This window comes from Takifugu flavidus, chromosome 11 (assembly GCF_003711565.1).
Source record: "Takifugu flavidus isolate HTHZ2018 chromosome 11, ASM371156v2, whole genome shotgun sequence".
Lineage (NCBI taxonomy): Eukaryota > Metazoa > Chordata > Actinopteri > Tetraodontiformes > Tetraodontidae > Takifugu > Takifugu flavidus.
Window position 1 is genome coordinate 5,698,019 of NC_079530.1, and position 19,433 is coordinate 5,717,451.

At 43.5% G+C, this 19,433-nt stretch overlaps 1 protein-coding gene and 1 long non-coding RNA gene across 7 annotated transcripts in view; one reads left to right on the forward strand and one right to left on the reverse strand.

The window, feature by feature from the left end:
• Positions 1 to 13,970, forward strand: part of camkmt (calmodulin-lysine N-methyltransferase) — a 61,216-nt gene extending 47,246 nt beyond the window's left edge. For 3 of the 5 annotated variants that reach the window (XM_057047579.1, XM_057047580.1, XM_057047582.1), the window contains exons 7-11: positions 1,002 to 1,068; positions 2,004 to 2,078; positions 6,822 to 6,885; positions 8,080 to 8,211; positions 12,485 to 13,970. In XM_057047579.1, the coding sequence (XP_056903559.1) occupies positions 1,002 to 1,068; positions 2,004 to 2,078; positions 6,822 to 6,885; positions 8,080 to 8,211; positions 12,485 to 12,583 (437 nt within the window). In that variant the 3' untranslated portion in view covers positions 12,584 to 13,970. The other 2 variants (XM_057047583.1, XM_057047581.1) reach the window with 2 other exon arrangements.
• On the reverse strand, positions 486 to 7,076 carry LOC130533858 (uncharacterized). 2 transcript variants are annotated; one of them, XR_008952686.1, is made up of 4 exons: positions 6,563 to 7,076; positions 6,020 to 6,068; positions 1,752 to 1,833; positions 486 to 1,116 (listed from the first exon to the last, which is right to left on the reverse strand). It is a non-coding gene; the product is annotated as an uncharacterized LOC130533858 (long non-coding RNA). The 2 variants fall into 2 exon arrangements; XR_008952687.1 differs by lacking the exon at positions 486 to 1,116 and having other exon boundaries at positions 1,723 to 1,833.
• Positions 13,971 to 19,433: the final 5,463 nt, after the last annotated feature.

Below are 19,433 nucleotides of genomic sequence, written 5' to 3' on the forward strand. Positions count from 1 at the left end.
CCAACTTATCACACATTCCTACTCTCTGTCTTTGTTGATTGGATTTGTCTCACTCTTTGCAGGCTTTAAAGACAAGGAAATCCTAATTGAATTGCTTTGCAACCTCACAAGCCAGTGTATTACTAGACAACTTGACATCAATCACCCTCCTTCATCTGCATGTGTCTGTATGTGTGTGTTAGGAACAGTGTGAGTTGTGTATCCGTGGTTAAAAGCCTTCCCATTGATCCAACTTAGGCTGCTGTGATCTTTTTCTGCAGTCTGCCTCTCTATCTGAGGAGATCAGCTCCGCTCACGGTGGGTGACCACCAAGTGTGTCCTCCTTTTTTATTATAACACACCCGATTTGGTGCATTAAATGTGTTTTGGTTTGAAGTTTGACAGTTGCAACGTTAGTTCATCTATATGCTCAGCTGAATGCTTGTTTTGCTATTTAACAGTAATAAATATCTAAATATCTTATTTGTCATATCTGTTGAGGTTTCAGTTTTCCACCAAAAACAACCTACCGCTAGTCTTAGTTCAGTGCTGGTACTAGAGCCAGTGCTTAACTGGTCCCAACCAGGGGCCAACCGGCTGCAGCCATTGTAAAAATGACAGTTTATAGCTTTCGCTGTTCCGGTTTTTGTCTGCAACCCTGCCCAGGTGACCCACTGTGCCATCAGTTCTTGGCTTTGACCACTTGAAGTAGGTGCTTTCCCGGAAAGCAGGTTGTCTGGTGCTTAGGTGGTGAAAAAAACAAAACACTGGTTCTGAAGCAGACCTGGAACCTCTTTGGTAGTAAAGAGCCAAGAGTATCCTGTAATCAAAAATTTGAGCTCAGAGATTTTGTGGGTTTTCACTTGTTTTTCTTGTTATCCCCATGTGAGAGTTTATTTCATTTTCTCTCCTATACATGTTTCATATGGTCAAATAAAAGCAAAAATGAATTTCTCATGATATTGGAAAGTAAAGATGAAAAACAGTCTTAAAGAGATGAATTCTTGACCACACAATGTCAGATGTTCGAGAGTTGGTTGAGAGAAACGAGCAAGCCGGGAAGTTTGGGTCAACTCGTGTATCTGCCAGGTAAGACTTGAGGTATAGATTAAGCTTTGCCTCCTGTGCATTTTACCACTGAAATCAAGTAGAAGACAAGCACACATCACTTAGCCAAGTGTGACACAATATCAGCCAGAGATTCATTAGTTACAAAGAAGGTTTTTTTTTATGTGTTTATATGCACAGACTTCATGTCTTTTCTTTTGTCTGTATTTGAGTAACTCAAGGAAGATATTTATACACAGGCACGCACTCACACACGCATGAAGACTTCATAACCCAAAAAAGACATAACAACAACAGAAAAATATCCTTTCCCGCTTCAAGCTTTCACTTTCCTCATATTTACATGAGTGGAAGATGGAGTGAAAAAGTAAACGTGTAATTAGGCTGAATTACTTAGATTGTTTTCTTTTCAGATTATGCTCGCTGTCATCACTGCCTGGCAAGAGAGGGCAAAGGCCACAATTTGATTGGACCACAGGAGGGAGAGGGAGGGGCTTGTCATATGATTGGGCATACGCATGTGTATGCGTATGTTACGACCCCCTGCTGGGCACGGGGATTGTGTTTCTAGCAGGGCCTAATGTTTGTTTACTGACTGTTAATAATGCCTAATTAATAATCCCTCTCTGCCTAACAGCCCATGAGAGAGGGAGCTGAAAAAATAGATGTGGCATCAGCTCAACACAATTTAACCACAAAATTACCTCCGGAGATGAAAACCACTTTAACGAGTCAGCAGAATCCAGCGTCTTTAGAGATGAACAGTTAGGATGGACACGAATACATCTGTAGGAAAAGGGACAAAAAAAGCAACAGTGTCACTCGTTATCAAATCACAATGAAGATAATTGCTCGGGAAAAAAAGAATTTTATTTATATTCCTGTAACATCACAAATTGGCTCCTGTATGTCTGTCCTGCATGTCTGCACGGGTCATTTTTGATGTGTTCCTGCAGGGTCGTGAGGTGGGACTGCGAGTCAGACGTTTCGGCACTGGAGGGTCACTTTAACACCATCTTGTGTGCAGACTGGTAGGTACGCACACACGCACACACAAACATGCAGACAGCGCGTGCATGTTCACGACTTTAATTTTCACTTTTATGTCTTGATGGTTCCTGCCTGGCCCCCCCACCAGCAGCTGGACCTTTCTCAGCTTTCTCCACACACGCTTGCATATGCTTAGACCCTTGCCTGCCTCCATTTTACACCAAATTGCCCCGTTTTCATGCTTGGTGTCCCGTCAAATGGATGACTTAGGCAAATTGCAAATAATTGCGCCTTGACAAGGAGAGAGACAGTAAGATAAAGGAAGACGCGAGGGAGGAGCAGAGATGGAGATGGAGAGATAGAGAACATAAACATGACAATTAGCCCAGTACTCATTGAAATGTAGATCTTGTGGTCACTCAAGGATTACATTTGCTGTATTTGTGCGGCAGGAGGTAAAAGGCCTCAGGAATGTTTCTGTGCATCCTGCAAGAGGAAAGGAGCTGTAACGCGTCACTGCTCCACCTTCTATTCATTTGCTTTCTTTTCTTTCTGATCAACTGTGTGACCTTGACTAGTTTTCACAGACATACACAAACAGAGTAATGATTGTTGGTAAAATGTGAACATATCTTGCTTATTGCAATGATTGTGTCCTTGATCCTGTGATGTAAACATCTGAAAATTCTACCAGAGAAAAGAAAAATGTGATAAAACTCTTTTGGGTTGGCTGGATATCATTGTGGTAAGTGACAAAAGCACCTGTTTTCTTGAAAGTGCTGTAACAGAATGGAACATACTTTCATTTAAATTCATTTTCAAAGATTGAAAATGTCTAAACGATTGGCAACTTACAGCGACACAACTGCTTGTACTTCATTACACGCACCCTTATTTTTTTGGAAATGTTCGTTTGCATCTATTTAAATACCTGTGCACTTCAGCACAGACGCTGACAGTTACTTTGACTGGCACACACGATGTGAACAAGAACACGACTTGGATTGAAGCGAAAGTACTGGACTATTTACCAGCTGCACAAACATGAAAAAGAAATCTTGTGTATGTGTGTACTTAACTGCATGGGGGTGTGCGCTCGTGCTAAGTGCACCATTAGCAAATGCCGTTATCGTTATTTTAATGTCATGGTCATTTCAGGTAATAGTCAGGTATAACATGCAGAGAGAGAGAAAGAGAGCAGGCAGCTAATAGAGGATATTACAGTGGAAAAGTCTACCTGCACGTACAGTATTTGTCTGACTGTCAGAAGCCCAGAGCGGGGGTACGATTCTGTACAGCTTTTAGAGCGCAGTTTCTTTCCCATCTCAGGTTTTGCTGCACGCTCCAATGCAGCGTTGAGACGTTCTGGTTACATCTGCCATCTTTTGTGTGCATGTACAGTGCGTCAGCAAGCGATTGCGCGATAATTGCGGCAACGGCGGTTGAGGATTGATGCCTGACCGATTAAAAGGCTGGCCGTGATGATGATCACCTACAAAAAGGTCAACAACGCAGCTTCCATTCCGATTAATTATAGCTCTTACTGTTAGCAGCAGACCCACTGCTGAGAAGATGGAGGGCAGAGAGGAGGAGTGAGGACGGGATTCTGAGATTGTAAATCAGTCATCTATTATGTATGAACTTTTTGCTATATCCTGTCCGTCCTTGCGGAGCTGATAATAAGCAGAACAACTAAAGAGCATTGTACATTTGATAGTTAATAAGTGCTGGAAAATATCTGTCTTCTGCCATTTACTACTTCCTTGAGTTCATCAATTGCACCACTGTCATTATGATGCCTCAGATGCCTCCTTATGTGATGTCACATCTGGGAAAAATCTGAGCCAGTCCAAAATTACATGTCAGAGTATTGCTGCCTTAAATGTCATAGCAAGAGATTGATTCAAAGTAGTGCTGCGTTTTTTGTTAAAAATGTAGTATTTTATTCTGAAGTGGCTGTTTGATTTAAAGTGTATGTTTTTTTTATCCAATTAACAGAATTTGTTCTAAATTTAGGTTCTAAAGATGTTGAAAGAAAATGGTTGTAAAAGCAGCAAATAACAAAATGATGAGTCATTTCCAGCTCCCTCCAGAGGGTCCTATTACATCTGCAGGTTAAAACAGAGGAGTAAATGTAAAGCAGGGAGTGCTAGAACAGCTCACTTTAGTGAAGAGTTCCTTTTTGAGTTAATTGTGGGAAAATGTGTTGCTGGAACGAAAACAGGAGCCTGGAGGTAATAAGAAGATGCCGTTGTGAGTGGAAACTTGTGGATGGAGGGTTTGGAGAAAGTCAGATTATCTTGATTGAGGTGATGACAGTGGTGGTGGCTGGTTGCAAGAGCGGAATCACTGAATAGTTGTGGAGAAAAAGCGGAGATTGTAGGAGAGAAAGAGGAAAATTAAGGATGGCTGAAGCTCCCGCATTTATATATCTGCAGTTCTGTCACAAACAGCAGACAGACAGCAGCTGAGTGTGTTTGTGCGCACGTGTGTATGTTTGTGTGTGGTTGTTAGAGAGACGGGGGATTCCTGAAGTGGCCACATAGGTGGCAGAGGAGCTTTGGCTGTGAGGTTAGCATGTCTGCTTTCTCCAAAATCTGCCCGTGTGTGAGCGCTGAGATAAAACCCTGTTTGTGACACACACACACACACACACACACACCCACACACACACACACACACACACTATCACATGTGGGCACTCACGCATGCACACTGCTGAAATGGCGCTGAACAGGATATCCACAGTCTATGAACATGACCATCAAAACTCTATTGATTGATACTAAGCGAAAACTGTGATTGATCTGGAATTTTACTGGATACTCATCATTTTCAACAGTGGAGGCAAAAATCGAGAGTAAAACTGATTAAACTTGCTACTCAGTGCACGGCTGTGGCACAAAATTTGCAATGAGTGGTGGGTTTCAGACACCAGTAATGGAAACAAATAAACACCGGTCTTTAGACAATGTCATGCATTTCCAAGGTCTCACCCCTGACATCCTTAATGTTCACACACATGTGTATGCAGACAAATATAGCTCACACACAACCCTCTGCCGCGCCCTTTGACCTCCTGTTAGTTTTGACTGCAGTTTGGTCCCTTGTCGTGGGTGGGAGCCGTCAGCGTGAGACAATGGAATTCTGACATGCTCCGGGTACCAGAGGTGACCCTAAAGTGACCCAAATAATTACAGTGATATTATTAAACTGTGGTTTTACAGCAGATAGTGTAATCAGCTGTCAGCAGCAGGTCGCAGCGGCTCAAAGAAAGTGATTTATTATGCACAAGGCAATTTGTTCAGAGAGGTGAAGCCAGAAACTAAAACAAAAAAAGATTGATTAACTTTATGCAAATAGTGGTTTTGTATTCCTAATACATTTACTTTTTTTTCTGTGTTTAAACCTCATTTCCATGCATCATTAAAGCTTTTATTCTTTTGAATAATACTTTCCTCTGAGTGTCTGACAGTAGAGATAGATAAACCAAAACGCCACCTCGTGAGACACAGCTGTCCTTTAATAAAAAGACGTGAGCTGCTGGAGACTTGTCACTGCTCAGAGTTTACAGTTGGGTCCATAAGTGTTGATTTCCCACAGTCTGGCTGTCGTCTCCAAGCTGGTGTTGTGTGGGTACAGCTGAAGTGGGCAGACTAGCGTTGGGTCAGTGATGCTTTTCAGAACCCAGACGTCCTCTCCTCGATGGGCACCAAGTCATCTGGGCATTAACATCAGGACCTATTGTCCTCTTCTTGACACTGTGTCCTTCCCCTGCTCCCAGTCTGTTTGTGTCTGCCTGTGTTACAGCTGTCACCTCCACCCAACTACCTCACTTCCTTGTTTGCTTTACCACTCACTTTTCCTGTGAACTGATATCTGTGGTAAAATAAACCAATCGCAACCCTCTCACCTTTCAAGTCAAATAAACTTCGCACCTCTGTTTAACCTTAGAAGAACAATAAACTTTAAACATACGTACACCCATCCTGGTTTTCAGTCACAGAGATGTTGCTTTTTTATTGTTATTCCTGAAAAAGAGAGAAAAAAGTCATGTACGCCGAGAGAACTGGTGACGTACGTCTGTCGTTGAAGGTCAGATGATGTGATTGGAAAGTTGCAGCCTCCACACAGGCCAGTTGGACGGATGTGAGGGATTATGCTGAACCTGCAGTTTATTGTTGCTTTTTAGTCAAATTACTCTACTCTGGGAAAATGGGTACACACACACACACACACACCCACACCCACACCCACACCCACACCCATACCCACACACACACACACCGTAATAGATTTTTTTTTGCACTTGTGGGCTAGAAGCAGGTCTAAAATTGTTCTTTGTTTGAAATGATTAAACGGGTCCAGTTTGGTTCTTTGGTCTCTGTTTCTGTGTTCAGTCAAACTTAACTTGGACGTGAACTTGAGTCCAGTAAGTTTTCTGCACTTTTCTGCATCCATATGCTCAAAATGGGCTCGTAATGGTTCCCGCAACAGGAACAAAACACAGATTTTATTACTGTACCTTCTGCCTTCTTTGAGGGAACCGTGTGGTGGTTCCCTGTACCTCAGGGTGTTCTGCATTCCTCTCAGTTCTCCCTTCGATCACAGGCCGAGGCGAAAACCCACACTGTAAACAAAGAGGAGGAGCATCTTACTCATGCAAATTGTTTTTTCCCTTCGTCCTGATTTATGTGAACAAAAGAAAATAAATAGCTGGCAGCTTTATCTGCAGCTGCCATCATAAGAATCTATTCTAACCTGACTCTCCCTCTTCCTCCCAGTTTGTTTCTCGACCAGTACAGAGCCTGCCTGGTTGATGCTATAAGGAGATTGCTACAACCCACTGTAAGTGTGTGTGTGTGTGTGTGTGTCTGTGTGTGTGTATGTCTACTGTAGGTCTCTGCTTCTCCCCCTCCCCTAATTCATCACCTACTCTTCTTGATCATAATTAGGCCTCACCCCTGTACACATTGATAGTCTGATTAATATCTTGTAATGCTTTAATGTTTATTGAAAACTTGAATGTGACGCTCTGATCTCTGCCACCCCCTCCTCCCCCCGCCTCTTAATCATAAAGCCGGCCCAACCTCTCCCTTTTGGCCCCTCGATAAGACCCCATGCTGTGACAGCCAAAGTAAATGAGGGGAAAAAATCAGAAAGGATGGAACAGATAGAGCTGAGGTTTCTATTCATCTGGGGGAGAGGGCTGCTTTTATTGGGTACAGAAGCCCGACGGGTACAAAAACAGAAAAGACATCACTATCAGAAGATAACCCTTCTTGATCATATTTAATTAAACTCTCAACACAAAACTCTTTGTTGGATTAAATATGCATCATTTCTTGTGGGATGTGGCAGAAATATTGATTATATTGCCGATAGTTTGCCCAGTTGCTGCCCGGTTGTGGCTGACCTGGGTGTGGATGGCAGGTCCCTGAGCTGCCGTGGTGGACCGGCAGACGTGACGTCTGTCCACTGCTGTACATCTGGGTGTTACGACGGATGTCGCCCTTTCTTTAATCCACCGGAGATAAATCCTGAGCTAATACAGTCTGAGCGTTGGCCATCAGATGCCGATGCAACAACAGGCTTTGCCAAATATTTAATAATTCACTAAGCTGATTAAGCAATTAACAAAGCAATTAGTTCTCCCATCTAATGGCACTAATTTGTTTTTTCCTGGCAAAGGTGGTCCCTCTGGTGGCCTATATCCTTTAATCAGCTGATATACTGGGGGAATTCTGTTTGTTAGCTTTTGATGGTTTTTGGGACTGCGTTCCATCACTGATGGATCATCTGGAAATGGACTCATCCTGCTGTTTTCTCTCCTGTTCTGTTGGCATCCCTCTTTGTCCCATTTAATCCAGAAATATATGATCAACACAGTGTACAATTGGAAAATTTGGATTTAAAAAAAACATTTATAATTCATACATGCATTTAAGATAATTAATTTATTAATTGTGTTTCATTGAGCAAATAGTTGGAAAATATGTGTGAAAAACCCATAAGTGTATTATCTTTCATAACTGTATCCAGGGCATGGCGCTGGTGTTTGCCCCGCAGCGGGGCAGAACCCTGAGCCTGTTCTGTCAGCTGGCCCAGCAGGCAGGACTGGATGTCGCTCAGCAGCAGCAGTATGATGCTCAGGTCATGGATGTGCACCTAAAGGTATGAAACCCTCCCAGAGAATGAGCCCAACTCAACAAAAACGACAGAAAAATGTGAAAATGAATGAGGACAATTTTTAGTGTTTAATTTAGTTTTTAAACTGTTTGCAAGTACAGAAGAGAATAAGCAGGGCGTCGATTATGTGGGTGTAAATCTGCTGATATACCCTAAATATGCAGAATATCTTGTATGGTCATCTATATAAAGACAACCTGATTTGACATTTTGTGGCATCTCGTAACTCACACTAAAGCTAAAACAAGCTGCCTTAAAGCATCACGGTGAGAGCAAAAAGAGCATTGACAAGAAAAAAAGGAGTGACAGGAAATCACAAGAAGGCAGTGTTGGGAAAAAAAGTGGTGTCCAGCTGTTAACTCCATTACACACACAGTTCCAAAGAACAGGACAGCAAGGAATGGGCTAAATTGGTGCACACATGTTCACTTACACTAGTGGAACAATCGGACTGACTGGCCATTAAAGTGCCTGTTAAATTGGCCTGCACCTCAGCAAGGAAAATGTCACTTCTGCTCTCCTTAACATCACAGCACCTTGCACATTCTATATCGCAATCTGGCTTTGTGACAGGCTCACTATTCTTGGCATAAATGTTCCGATTCCTGCTGAGCAGGTCAGGCATTGCAATATCTTGGACTTCTGCAGCATCGTCTATGTTTATGGTCCAAAAGTATTAAAACCATACATGTTTATTTAACATTCAAGTCTCTTTTCAGACGTTTTATTACATGGACATGAGGTAAAATGGGATTTTCAAGCCTTGCCCACTGTGAGTGGCGTTCAGGAAAGCTCAGAGAAAAAGTAGGAGCAACAGCAGCAAAGAAGAAGAAAAAACTAATGTCAGTCAGATTAAGGTGGATGCTACAGTCTCATAAATTTAAAATAAATAGAACTCAATTTGGAAAGGCTGTGGAGATAATTGATAGGACTACAACACCTCATAATACAGAGTATGAATAAACCTAATGGGAAGCACCTCAGCTGTTTGGGAAAATTGCCACTCAGGTCTATTTAAGTGATGAGAGTAGCTTGACAACAGCACCTTTACAGTGATAATGGTGGTAGGAAAAAAATCACACTCAAATTATATTTCCTTTCTTCCTTCCCTCAGTATGCTGGGGGTCCCACCAGTTTCTGTGGAAATGCATACTTTTCTCTCTCTCCCTCTCTCTCTCTCTCTCTCTCTCTCTCTCACACACACACACACACACCACACCACACACACACACACACACCACACACACACACACACACAGCAGTGGGGTCAGGGGATGCATGCGAATAGGAGGAGGGCTGAAGGCTGAAGTGTCCCCTCACATCTGAAGGTGATTAAGTCTCTTCGTCTTATCTTCTGATGAACACTCTGGACATTCCCTGCGTGATCGTCCGCGCGTGTGTATGTATGTACGGCAGTAATGCATGTTTCACTCTGATATCATCACACAGGGGTGTGTGTTTGTGTGTAATGTCTGGCCAACGTGGTGTCTGAGTGATGCCTGGTCTGTGTGGGATTGTGATAGAGCTGTTTTGTGTGTGTATGTGTGTGTGTGTGTGTGTCTGTGTGTGTGAGAGAGAGAGAGGGAGAGAGAGAAGAATGGTCAGACATACATCTAAATGAGCAGCTGCTACTCATTTGCACTAGAGATTATTTTTCTTTGGCTGTACAGTGGGTGGATCAGAACGCAAGGAGAGACACAAATCAGGGAAGTCGCTGAAAATGTTGCCTCTTGAAGTAATGAAATAACTACCAGAAAATGTGCAATGATTCTGAGTCAGATTCAGAATAGTTATTTTATTATTTATTTCTAATATATTAATATTAGTATGAATTTAATTTGAATTTGGGCATGTTTGATTGATTGTTTTATCTAAAGTTTCACAAATTTCTTTGGTAAAGGGGCAATATTGTACATGTACTAACAGGCTTTCAAATCACAACTGTCACTTTTTTGTGTCACTTTTTAAATGTGCTTGTTGGATAATCTTGCTTTAAGAATGTGCACACATTTCAGGTCATATAATTGCAGGAAAACACTTTAAAATGTATATATATATTCATTTTGTGGGCTCATTTGGGCTTTCCATGTGTGTGATTAAGGCTCCGTTAAGTTCTCATGCTCCCACAAATCTCTGTTTTCTCCAGCTGGCACGAATGCTATTAAATCAACATAACCCTGTTTGTTTGCGTCTATTCTGGCATCCCGGCGCCAGAGTCAACACGTCAGATTTTTTATTTTGTTTGGAATATATTGCCCGCTTTAAGTGTGTGTGTGTGTGTGTGTGTGTGTGGGGTGATAGAGATGGAAGAAGCGAGAGTGTTTTTACTGATTCTTTAGAAACCATCTCTAGACCCCCACCTCGCTTCTCTGCAGTTTACCAAACAGTTGCACACTTTTGCCTTCTGATGCAAACACACAAGAGGCAGCTTTTCTGCAGGCCCTGTGTGTGTACGTGTGTGTGTGTGTGTCGTGTGCTGGGACGGGCAGACAGGGCTTGCGCGTTATCCTCTTATCCCCACTGTTGTGGAGTAGAGAGGCAAGCAGCTGGAGGGACTGCAAGCAGCCTGATAATGCCAGCGCTATTTTCTAACCCGCCATCTTAATCTTGTTACTCAAATGGTTGTGAAGAGAGAGTCATGAATTTTAATTTCTCACTCACACTCTCTCTCTCTCACACACACACACGTGCACACACACATCAGCAGCATGTGTGTACATGTGTCTATCCAGCGTCTCTTTCACATGCATACATAGTATCCCCAATGTGTCCATGCACTCACACTCTTCCCTCCTCCTCCTCTCAGGGTTGCTCCTTTACCCCCCCCCCCCCCCCCAGCTGCCTCCCCCTTTCTCCAACATCTCTTCCTTAACCCTCCTCCCTCTCCCTACTATCTTCCTATTTCCTACACCACCAACCACTTCTCTGTTTATTCAAGCCTGTCCCTCTATCCCTTCCTCTACTCGTCTCTCCATCCAACCAGTCGCTCATTCTCTGTTTCCTAATCCTGCTGAGGGAGACCCGAGCGTCCACTTCATCCCTCCTCTCAGAACCCGCTCTTCTCTCTCTTACCCCTGTCGGCCTTTTCTCCAGGCTGTAGGAGCAGGGGTGGACAGGTAGAGACAAGGAAGTACCTAAAATAAACAACTTGCACCTTAAAGCCGAAAACAGAGAAGACTTTGGGGCAGCGAGGACGAGGTGGGAGCTGGGGGATGTCGGGTTGAGAGCCGATTTAGCCAGCCACCCATGAAGCTGATTAGGCAGCCTACGATCAGGAGGAACAGCTTTGCTTGTTAAACTTTTCACCTCTGCGAGCTCTCAGCCCTCACCGTGTTAAGGCCCCCTCCATCCCTCTCTCTCCATCCCTCTCTCTCCCTCCCTCCGTCTATCGCTTCCTTGCTCCTTCCGCCTGGCAGCATTTGAATGTGAATGCTGGCTGTGGTCCCTGCAGCAGGCTTAGCACAGCGGGGCAGACAGCTGCCCCTCCACACCCAACCAACTACCCCCTGGGCCCCCCCCTCTCTTTCCACCTCTCTCTCCCCCTCTGTGTCTCTCTCTGGTGGTCCCAGGTTTACCACAGACTCCCTCCAGAAGCAGTGGCTACAGGAAGATAACACACATGAAGGAAACTGGGGAATAGTGGGAGGAACCCGAAGTAGTTTCATCAAATTTAGTATAAAAGGGGAGGAAGAAGAGCAGGGTGGTGTAGACATGAAGTTCTCCAACATACAGTCACAGTTTCTCACTAACCCATGAACTTGGCCAGACTCGGAGCCAGCCGATTATCTGGTGTATGCCAAAAGTGCTAAGTCTGCTTAAAAGGTCACCGAATGGCCATGACATGAACGCCCTGCGAAGCCCTGCCCGGAGCGCTCTGGACCTGGACTGGTCACCTATCTGACTGGTAAAAACCTTTTCAGCTATGCAGTAAAGATTCCTGCATCTGTGTGGGTTCCCACCTGACGGTAACTGCGACACAGATGTGGCCACACTTCCTTGAAATAATAACGGGCTGAACCTTGGACCTGTAACCACTTTCAGTGATTTCTTGGATTGTTCTATCCAATACTGCTTCTTCCAGATCAATGCTGAGCTTAATGGACTCTCCCAATGTGACATCCAGCAGGTGGAGGTCATGTTAAAGTACCTGTAAAGGCGACTGAAGCGTTCACTCATAAAACTGATCAGTTGTTTGTCAGGAGTCTGCAGAACAGCCGTTTCAGATGCATTGAATAGACTTCTGTCACGTGTGTTTCAGATGCTAAGGCAAGGAAAGGAAGTGTACGACGACAACATCCACTATCCCCTCCTCGTCACCCTGACCAAAGGAGCTCAGCTCATCAGCCAGGCTCAGTAAACCAAAGTAAGAGTTTTCACAGGTCTTCACGCCACAATGCCTTGTGCTTTTTGGAGATTGGCGATGCATTGGTGCCAGAGCTGATGTGTTCCGGCAGTGAGGCAGCGCGATAAAAGGTCTCAAAGTTTAGCCGAACTGGCCAAAGAGCTCCATCAACCGACCTTTTTACAACTATTCGCTGAGCTGCTCCAACTTTGAATCAACTGGCCCTCTTCAGAATGTTTTAATTGACGATCACTTATTACCACTGACCCGACTGGCTAGTTTGGTCAGTCGTTTAGTTATTGCTGTCTTCTTGCACCGCTTTATTTGAATAATTTTTTTCAATAATCCATCTTGTCAGTCTTGTCATTTGTAAGTTTATTAGATTTTGCTCCGTCACCTCTGGACGCATTAGTTTAGTCAGCTGGTCCAAATATTAACCCATATTATTATCCCAGCATTTAATCCAGCTGTAATTTATAAACTATCTCAGAATACGGAGCTGCCTGTTCCGTCTCACGCTTTTCTTTTCTTTCCTCAGTTAATCAATTCTAATTTAACCCAGTCTGAGGTCGACATTTATAACATTTTTTCATTTCTCACAGTAGCAAATTAACACATGAAGCTATTTTCATGCAAAGGTGCAGTTTTTAGGGTCCAGGAGCAGCACATATCAGCTTCTACAGCAACATCACCATGGATATTGGCACTTCACTGTAGGTTACCTGATATCATTTAACGTTGTGCAACATGGTCTTGAGAGTTTTACGGCAGCACTGTTTTATCCTTGAAGTGTTTCTCTGCTTTTTGTTTCATTCACATTTTAAAAATAATGTGTCTCCAGAAATTAAGAGCAATTTCTCTTTTTTTTAATTACTGAAAAAAGTACATGAAGTTTGCTTGTGAAGCTGCTGTGAACACTCGTGTTGGTTAGCTGTTTGCTGCCTCTCATCACTGCCTTTAATTTTGGGGTAACGTTTGTGCTCCAGATCAGCTGTGATGTAACATTGTCACGTGACCACGCCTCACTGTGAAGCCCACTGACTGATGTTCTGTCTTCTCTCCTGAGAATCAAAAACATTTTGCCCTTTCAGCCTCCAGTTATCATCATTACTGGTGCTTTTCATTTATTCATCATGTTTTCAGCGATTTGAATTGAACGTTTCCAGATTGCCGTGTGCAGCGTGTTCACCACACACACGTCTGATGACTAAAGGAAGAATGGTGTTTCTGAATATTTACAGGAGAATGTGTGTCAGATCTGCAACACTGAGTTGAACGTCACCTTTATTTATGTAATTTTGTTTAGCTAATTTGGAGAAAAAATTTTAAAATGTTTTTTTCTCCTATATTTTCATATCAACAGATAGAAATAAAATAAGAATAATAAATATTTTGAAGTGTCTGTTCAGAGTAATTATTTTTCTTCTGTGTTATTGTGTTGAATTTTGAGGTCTAAGTACATCTTTGTGGATTTAATAGAAGATGTTTTCTTCAAGAGAGTTTAGAAAAGAAGAAATGCACAATATACACTAATGCAGCTCAATATTATGTTTTTAAATTCACAAATGTTGGACAACAAAACCAAAATCATAAAAATTTTCATGAAATTGAGTTTTGTTCATTAAATTTCAGTGTTAAATAAAATAAAGTTGCCTTAAAGTCCCAGTCGGTGGTGGCCTATTTCAAACACAATGGCTTCTTGCAGGTTAAGCTGCTTCCAGACAAGGTAACACACACACACACACACACACACACACACACACACACACACACACACACACACACACACACACACACACCACACACACACACACACACGTGCATATAAAGCCATGTATACAGTCTATCCTTCCAAAGAAAAGAGAAGGATAAAGGAAGGAGGGTGGGCAGCTAATCCTGCAGACTCACTCTTCTGGTTATCAGGCAGAAAGAGGGCGGGAGAGTGAGCAGAAAGGATGGAGCAGCGAGACCTTCTGATCTGTCTTTTGATATTTGAAAGAGGTCTGATATGCTGAAAACAGAGAGAGAGAGAGAACACAGGAGGAGGACGAGAAACTGCAAGAAGGAAAGAGGAAGTGAGACAGCTGGAAATAAGAGGAGAGCAGAGCGAAACAGCAGGGAAAAGCTGCAGCCCCGAAAGAAAAGAGAAGTTGACTGAGACACTGAGATTGACTGGCCTAGTGAGTGATCGAACAGAGCACTGAGAGACAGAGTGCTCCTGGCTCGACACAAGGGCCCCATTAACTTGACCACTTGCCCTTTGCACACAAAGGCAGGGCCGGCCCACTGCCCCTCCCACCCAATTATCCACGATTAGGCTCAGTGTACTGTGTCAAGATGGAGAGGGAAGAAGAAAGAGCAGAGGGGGAGAGAGGCGAGCATGGGGGAGGAAGAAGGGGGAGAGCGAGTACTGGAAAGAACTGAAGGGCTGATGAAGAAGGATGACAGAAATGCTGTAAATGTGGAAAGTTTTGAAATACCTGAGTCAGGGGCCCTCATGGATTTACAGTTAAAAACCCAAACACAGTACTTTCTGTCACATGTTTCTGGATGCAACACTGACAAAAATAATTAAAATGTCTAAATACATCTTGGTTTGAAGTCGCTGAACTCTAGAATGAGCTACCGACCAATGCAATGCTCAGTCCTCACCACAAGAGGCAGCAGCGAGGACCACAATTGCAAATGGGTTTTTAAACTTGTAGCTGTCGACAGGTGAGATTAACATAAAATGTTTCTTTTACATAAGTAACAAATTACCTCCAGTAAGATCACGCCCAGTAGAGTTAAATATCTAGTTTTACAAAGAATAACTTTGAAGAAGCAAAATCCTGCAGCTGGAGGTGAGCTTGAAACACATCGGTCAGGCTGCTACAGTATTCGTTTCATTTTCTTGACCGCTTTATCCCTTTTGGGGTTGGTGGCGGGGGGCTGAAGTCTATCCCAGCTGCATACAGGCCAAGCCAGGGTAGACCCCAGATGAGTCACCAGTTCATCACAGTTGTGTGTTCGGTACCTTGCTCAAGGGTACCTCGGCATTGCTCTGAAGCTGTTCTGTCAGCATCCCCTACCAGAACACCCTTCAATTTTGGTCCACATTGGGCTTTGAACCAGCCCCCAACGGACTGAGCTACCACCATCTCTCTGCTACAGCAACAAAATGCATTAAAACACAATACTGTCATAAAACACACACATCAGTCTCAGCCGTAGACATGTTGCACTCGACACATTGGTACTGCGTGTTAGTGTGTGTGTGTGTGAGAGAGAGGGAACCTGACAGACTTGCGCTACGTGAGATACATTGATGTGTGTACCATATACGTGTGCACACATCTGACAACATTTTTTCACATCCCCAACTATTTCGTGCTCTCACCCCCAATCTTTTTGCTAAAAATGTCTAAAACCTTTCAGGCCTTTTCGTCTCTCTACTCCTCCTCAGAGCAAATTGAGAAGAGCTTTTTAAATGATCCGCTCATTATCGGTAGTGGAGTCACTTTGGTTTTTCAGCTCTGTCTGTGTGCCTTCCTGCCCCCCCTCCCCTCACTCCCCTTTCCCACCCTCTTTATCTCTCCCAGGTTTTTAAGGGGCTCTTTTTTTTTGCTATGCCCCCCCCCCACACACACACACACACTTACACACAGATACACACATACACACACTTCTCCCTCCAGAATGGCTTTTTCGTCCGTTTGTTTGTGCTCATGAAGTGGAATGCCGCAAAGTCTCTAAGAGCATTTTTTTCCTTAAAAAAAGAAAATTCAAAGCCATCACATCTGAGTTGAGGTGGTTGAGATGGAGCCATCCCCATTCCTCCCACACACCACTGATGGTGGCCCTGATGGGAATATTTCCTATTACAGAAGAAGACATTTAGTGATAAAAAAGTTTTTGAGAGAGAACTTCATTGAAGAAAATGCTTTTATTCAACAGGTTTAGGAAATGATAATCAGTTGCCTGTTGACATTAATCTCTGGACTCCATGCTCGTGTTTATCCCCCTTCACCTGCCCAATGCCTCCTTCTATTAAAGCTCTCCATCGGCAGATGCCAGAGTCAAAGTTCACCCTCCAGCTTATTTGCTGATTAACTGGAGAAGGCAGGGGTCATCATGGGCGCTGCTGTGTACATACACACATTTGCACATTACAGTAATGCTTACACATGCGCTTAAAGCAACCGGTTGCTAATTAAGGGGTCCACGTTGATGATGAAAGCCCTCAACTTTCTCCTGATTAGGTCAGGCAGGAGAAAAAGGAAGACGGCAAACAGACTGAGACATATGAAATGATACAAGTAGTTGGTGTTGAGAGTCTTCAGCAGTGACAGTCTCTAGCAGCGGTGTTTGTCTGACGGCTAACGTCGGCGCCATTGTTCACGTGTGACTCTTGGTTAATCAGCCTGAGCAGCGACGAGGTGGGAGACAAATCTTTAAACCTGCCAAAGCCGGCTGTTTTCAGTGAGGAAATTTCAGTTTAATGGTGCTCTGTCTGCGCCACTTATTTTATTACAAAGCCCCTTCGATTTGTTTCATCCTGTTTTCCAGATGTGTTTATTGTGCTTGAGAGGACTTTTCTCGGAAACTAAATCTCAGATGAGTCAAGGTAAAAACTACTCAGACATGGGCCTATTGATTCTACCTGCAGTTTGTGTTAGTAAAGCAGAACTCTGGACCGTTGTCTTCCATCCATCCATGGTACTAGCCTGAATCCTCCCAGTTATGATTGATTACCTTCCTGTGTCTTCTCTCCACCCTAATGTCCTTCCATCCTTTCCACCCTCTTTAACTGCCCTATATGCCTGTAGTCGCCAGGGCAACAGCTCTAACCTGCCGACCCATGTTCCCGTGGGCCAGAGGGGCCATTAGGGGCCTGTCAACAAGCCTCTCTTCCTGCTACAAGTGGTGCTGGCAGGATGGAGAGGGCCCTCGTCTCTGCTTTGAAGGTCAACGAGGCCGCAGCTCGGCACTCTGCCAGTGACTCTTGGGCCCCTCCGCTGCCACACCAGTACGGCGAAAGACAGACCACAACAAACCACACACATGATTTTATTTTCAGTCAGGCTCTGAGTGCGCGCCCTGGATGTAACATTGAGTTTGCTGCTCCATTTTCAGCCATCCACTGATAAAATCAGGAAATTGTTTCAAAATGTCCTTAGTCACTAAGTGTTGTGTGACACACACGCGCACGCACACACACACACACACACACACACACACATATATATATATATATCCATAGTTTCTGGCTTTTGGGTCTGGGGGAAGTAAATACTCCAGGAGCCCCTTGTCTGCATCCTCAGAGGGAAATGTGAATACATTTTGTCCACTCCAATCTGTGACAAAAAGGCATTTAGCCTCAGTAATCTGGTGAGGGTTTCAATGCATACACTCATCATTTCCAATCTACAGTAACGCGCACATGCATCCATACGGTCACAAGGACTTTGGTGCAATTAACCTTTAGCTCATTCGGTGCAAGAGTCGTAATGACAACTTTGTCCCAGAGTGTTTGTGAATGTGTATTTACACTGGTGTGTGTGTGTGTGTGTGTGTGTGTGTGTGTGTGTTTGTGTGTGTGTGGGAGGGAGAGAGAGAGAGAGACAGTTTCTGAAAGGCTATGAGTGCAGCCACTTCCGCCGATTAGCTGTCAAGAGTTTGGTAGCCTTGAGTTGTCGGGGTCTATTTTTTTTAAATAAAGGGAGCTAAGTATGTTCTGGAAATATTGGAAGCCCCCAAAATATTTGGCTTTATCCAGAAGTGCCAGCTAATACTCTACATGCTGAACTGGTTTGTCATTTTTGTGTCCGTTTCTTGGTGACAGCAGACGTGCAGTTCAGCTATTCATTAATTTATCTGTTTCAATTGGCAGTAAATGAAGCTGTACATATGTACCTTTATGTGCTTTACATGGATCCAGTAATGGCTGCATGCTTAAACATGAAATTATTACAAAGTCCTGATTATTATCACCTTCAAACCTGTTTATTACCTTTTCATTCCCTTTCATCTCCATTTATCTGCGACTGATTCTGTCCATCGTGTGCTTGTCTATACGTGGTTTGTTTCTAATTGTAGGTCCTTTAGCTTTTTTAAGATATAGGGTATATATGTAGCATTTATCTCTGTATGTGCATGTGGCCATATTGATGCTTTTCTGTGCACATGAGACAAGAGCTCTCTTCCCTGCAGTGTAGCCGTTGTAACATGCCTGTGTCGGCTCAGAGTCATGCGGCGTGCTGTTGTGCGCCACTAACTCACACAGCTCTATTAATTAGCTGTTTGATGCTGTTAATTGGGCTCCCACTGCTGCACTAATTGATAACGCCATCGCTATTGACAACATGAAACACAAACGCAGTGAAGTCTCTCATCGACAACCTATTCAAGCAGCAGAGAGAGCGAGGATGGAAATCAGGAGAAAGTGAAGGGTGAGAGTCAGCAGCAAAAGGCCTTGGGAGGAGTGGAAAGAGACAAAGAGAGATGAGGTGGTAAAGTACAGCCGAGACAGCATGTTAAGCATTTTTATATGCTTTACAATGCAGCTTCAAAGCTGTTCTCCATATTGATTACTCTTTCTGTATTCACAAATTGTAGCTTACTGTCACAAACAACGCTCTGCTTTTAGTCTTCTGTTGGATGAAAATGTAAATGCAATCTCATGTGTCAACACGTAGTAATAGCAATATCATCTTTCTATTGCTCTGTGATCTGCATCGCTCCCCACCCCTCACCTCTCTAATGGCAGTGTTCAGCTATTCATTGAAATGTCTGTTATCTTATATAGCATGTGGTTTTACCTGTCACTGACTCTGAGATGCTAATGCTAACTGTCTGAAGTCAAAACAGTATTGTATCAGCAGTC